The 4,270-nt window shown below is 37.2% G+C and overlaps 1 protein-coding gene across 1 annotated transcript; it reads right to left on the bottom strand.

The window, feature by feature from the left end:
- Nucleotides 1-2,643: 2,643 nt before the first annotated feature.
- LOC135785730 (uncharacterized) lies at nt 2,644-4,270 on the bottom strand. The gene is made up of 2 exons (XM_065295238.2): nt 4,212-4,270; nt 2,644-3,962 (listed from the first exon to the last, which is right to left on the bottom strand). Exons 1-2 carry the CDS (start codon nt 4,221-4,223, stop codon nt 2,799-2,801), a joined length of 1,176 nt encoding a protein of 391 aa, XP_065151310.2. The 5' UTR covers nt 4,224-4,270; the 3' UTR covers nt 2,644-2,798.

A 4,270-nucleotide genomic window follows, 5' to 3' on the forward strand; every position in this document is an offset into this window, starting at 1 on the left:
AGCAAGCTTGTTACATCCACCTGGCCATAGCTAATTTGCATTTCTCATTTGACCATTTGCAAGGACCCAAAGAGTCACGGAAAAGCTAAATAGAGAGGCTAAAATGAAAAGCATTCAAAATAAGTTCTTTATTACATTTTGCATGACTCTTGTGGTCCTCCATAGTCCAAATCCCTAGATTCAGTTTTAGTCCAGTGTGTTTTGTTTGAAATGCTTGTACACATTAATAATCAAAATCTTTCATACATGTTAAATGTAGGTCTAATGTTTTGAATATTTAAAGAATGATTTATGTTTTTTTATTGTGTTTATCTGTGGAGTCTGATAATGCCTTAGTTTCTAAACAAATTGGAAAATCTGTTGAGTTATTTGTTATAGTTTATCTACTGTAACAGCTATTTTGGTTTTATTTTATTCTTAATTTTAAATTTTCCTGATAATCTACTGATAACCTCTTAAAAAAATAATATATTTTGCAGTAGACCTTGTTTTCTAAGTACTAATATAACAGATTAAGGGCTTTTCAGAAAACATGTGTCAATGTTATAATTAGGAAGTATTCTGATGAGTGTCACAGTAATGTACATGGGGCAAAAATGTACAGCTATAAGATAATACGTGTTTTAGTTAACATTTTGTTAATAGCTACATTTAAGCAGAGACAGTGAATGTTTTTTATGAATGCGATGACAGGCCCCTCTTACAAAGTTGCTTAAGGCCCCCAGAAGGCCAGGATCGGCTCTGATTTTACTAGAGATGTTTGCTTTTTCCAGTCGTTTAATCTCCTCCTCAACAATGTATTTATGGCAAAGTGCAGCAGGTGACTTTTATAAAATGTGAGTAGCCCATCAGATACTAAAATTGTAGCTTTAATTGTAACTAATCCTTAAAAACGTTATGGTACTTTTCAACTAATTCCTTACTACATCCAGATGGCTTAGACTGACTCACATATCTGATTACTTTACAATTCAATTTGGCTTTCTGGAGCGGATTTCGTCCACCAAGATTTGGACAGTCCCCTTCCACTACAATTAGATATAACTCATTCACTTGATTTTCATATAACACAGTAGCTGTAAATGTCCCAATGGGATATTTTTACCGGTACACTGTAAAAAAATTCCGTAGAAATTTCAATGTTATTGCAGCTGGGTTGCCGGTAATTTACCGTAGATTTACATTTATGTAATTTACTGGCAAGAATTTGCTCAAAGTTCAATCAATTTTAAATATTAACAAGTCTTTATCTTTACAGAATAAAACTATACAATAACAACCCTATGCAAAGCATTCTGGGAACCAGAAGTCATCATCAACCTTTTCTGTTTTTTGCTTCAGATTTTGTTTCCCAGAATGTTTTGCTTGATGCTGTTTTTTTAGTTTTACTCTGTAAAGACAAAGACTTGTAAATGTTGTTCATTTAACTTTGAACAAAATGTTGCCAGTTAAAAACATAAATTTAAATCTACGGTAAATTACCGGCAACCCAGCTGCAATTTCTACGGAATTTTTTTACAGTGTATAGATCTTTAACTTTACTTGTGCGCCCTCCAGTGGAAAATGGGCAAATTGATCTTTATACACTTGTTGCAAAAATAATAATCATGGCAGCTCCTGGATCATTTGTTGATTCACTATAAAATACAGTTGCAAAGCTTGCCTCTCATTATCACTTCACAGAGAAAATATTTTACGCTGCAGGATCTTTTCCCACAATTATGGCATTAGAGTTTTTAAAATAACATTCTAGAGCATTATGGTGTTTGCCGTTACAACGATAGTCTCTGGTGAGCAGTCTGTTCATTAACCTTATGCTACAAAATCCTAATTTTTCCTCAACTGTTGTGTCCCGATTTGCTGTCTCCATTCTTACTGAGGGCAAGTTCCAGTGCACATGCAAAAGTGAGTGTATCATCTGAAAGTGGTCTTCGTTGGTATGATGCTCCACTCTGAATTACCACTAACTATAACAGGGATTAATATAAATGTGAAAATAAAACCGTAAAAATGTCATATTTTTAATAAAAAGTTTATTTCTCCATTTTTGTAACCTTTTTGTTTTTCCAGTTTTACTTCCTTGCCACTGTCACCTATGGCTGGCTCACTGAGTAACCTGACAACTCTTTGTAAAATATTATGTTACTTTGAGAACGTGCCCAAAGTTTGATTCTCCAATTTTGCAACATTAAGGTTTAGTTTCTCTGGCTCACTTTGAGAGTAATGACATGGATTATATCAATACATTTATATTTTCTTATATTTCTTTATATTGTCTCAAATATAATGGTTTGACTGCACTTCTGCAATGTAAACCATAATGATGTCTGTATTTTGAGTAATCAACTGAGTAATCAAGACAAAACATTACATATACTGTTGTGTTTTGGAGCCAACAAAACAATTTCACTTAAAGCAATAAAATTCATGAAGTCTTGAATTGAATGCTTTATATGAGTAAGATTTATTAGTTTAATAGTTAGTGTTACAGTGTTTAATATAACATTTGAATATTACAATGTAAAATTTTCAGACAGTAAAAGGTTCTCTTAAGAATTAAGTCCAACTCCTGGGCTGAAACCTTCTCAAAAAGAGTACAAATATATAGATGGTACAGTGAAATCTATGTACAATAGTTTGTACCATGATTTAATTTGATTTATTTGAAAGTAAACATTAATTATAGTAGAAGTCATAAAGCAGTTTTTAACTAAATTATATCAGTGTTACTGTTTGGGTTTAGGTTCCCCATAAAGAAAGAAAATATATAAATAATTTTTTGTTTCTGTGAAATTTCTTTAAAGTTTCACATTCTTTACTTGGCTACACTGAGGTGGAGCTTTAATTTGGTCTAGAGGTGGGCAGCTAGGCATGTCTTTCATTTGGTCTTGAGGTGGGCATTTGGGTATTCCCTTAGGTGGGTCTTGAGGTGGGCATTTGGGTATGCCTTTCGGTGGGTCTTGAGGTGGACATTTGGGTATTCCCTTTGGTGGGTCTTGAGGTGGGCATTTCGGTATTCCCTTCGGTGGGTCTTGAGGTGGGCATTTGGGTATTTCCTTTGGTGGGTCTTGAGGTGGGCATTTGGGTATTTCCTTTGGTGGGTCTTGAGGTGGGCATTTGGGTATTTCCTTTGGTGGGTCTTGAGGTGGGCATTTGGGTATGCCTTTCGGTGGGTCTTGAGATGGGCATTTGGGTATTCCCTTTGGTGGGTCTTGAGGTGGGCATTTGGGTATTTCCTTTGGTGGGTCTTGAGGTGGGCATTTGGGTATGCCTTTCGGTGGGTCTTGAGGCGGGCATCTAGGTATGCCCTTCGGTGGGTGTTGAGGTGGGCATCTAGGGAAGCCTTTCGGTGAGTCTTCAGGTGGGCATCTGGGTATGCCTTTCGGTGGGTCTTGAGGTGGGCATCTAGGGATGCCTTTCGGTGAGTCTTGAGGTGGGCATTTAGGTATGTCTTCCAGTGGGTCTAGAGGTCTAGGTGGGTCCAGAGGTCTAGGTATGCCTTTCGGTGAGTCTTGAGGTGGGCATTTGGGTATGCATTTTGGTGGGTCTTGAGGTGGGCATTTAGGTATGTCTTCCAGTGGGTCTAGAGGTCTAGGTGGGTCCAGAGGTCTAGGTATGCCTTTCGGTGGGTCTTGAGGTTGGCATCTAGGTATGCCTTTTGGTGGGTCCTGAGGTGGGCATCTAGGTATGCCTTTCGGTGTGTCTTGAGGTGGGCATTTGGGTATGCCTTTTGGTGGGTCTTGAGGTGGGCATTTAGGTATGCCTTCCAGTGGGTCTAGAGGTCTAGGGGGGTCCAGAGGTCTAGGTATGCCTTTCGGTGGGTCTTGAGGTGGGCATTTGGGTATTCCCTTCGGTGGGTCTTGAGGTGGGCATTTTGGTATGCCTTTTGGTGGGTCTAGGAGTGGCCGTTTAGTTTTGCCTTGGGATAAAGCATTAGGTGGGTCCTCCATCTGCTCTGATATCTAGAGATTAAAGACATGTAAATAAATTTAGAGAACATTTCTGTGGGAGAACACTGGTAATTTTAAACAAAAGTAAGGAATACTGACAGATAACAAAATATATCAGACTAAAGCGTGAAAAGTAAATAGATTTTTGAATATATATTATTTAGAATAAACAATCATTATTTTAAGTTTGATCAAACTACTAAATATTTAACTGTACATGTTTTAAAGCAAAAAAGAAAATAAGCGATAGTAAAGTCTTACCTGACAATCCATTGAGAAGCTTATTGTAGATGTTAAACAGATGAGTGTCGTACCGTACT

The sequence above is a fragment of the Paramisgurnus dabryanus genome, chromosome 4 (genome assembly GCF_030506205.2).
Source record: "Paramisgurnus dabryanus chromosome 4, PD_genome_1.1, whole genome shotgun sequence".
NCBI classification, from domain to species: Eukaryota; Metazoa; Chordata; class Actinopteri; order Cypriniformes; family Cobitidae; genus Paramisgurnus; species Paramisgurnus dabryanus.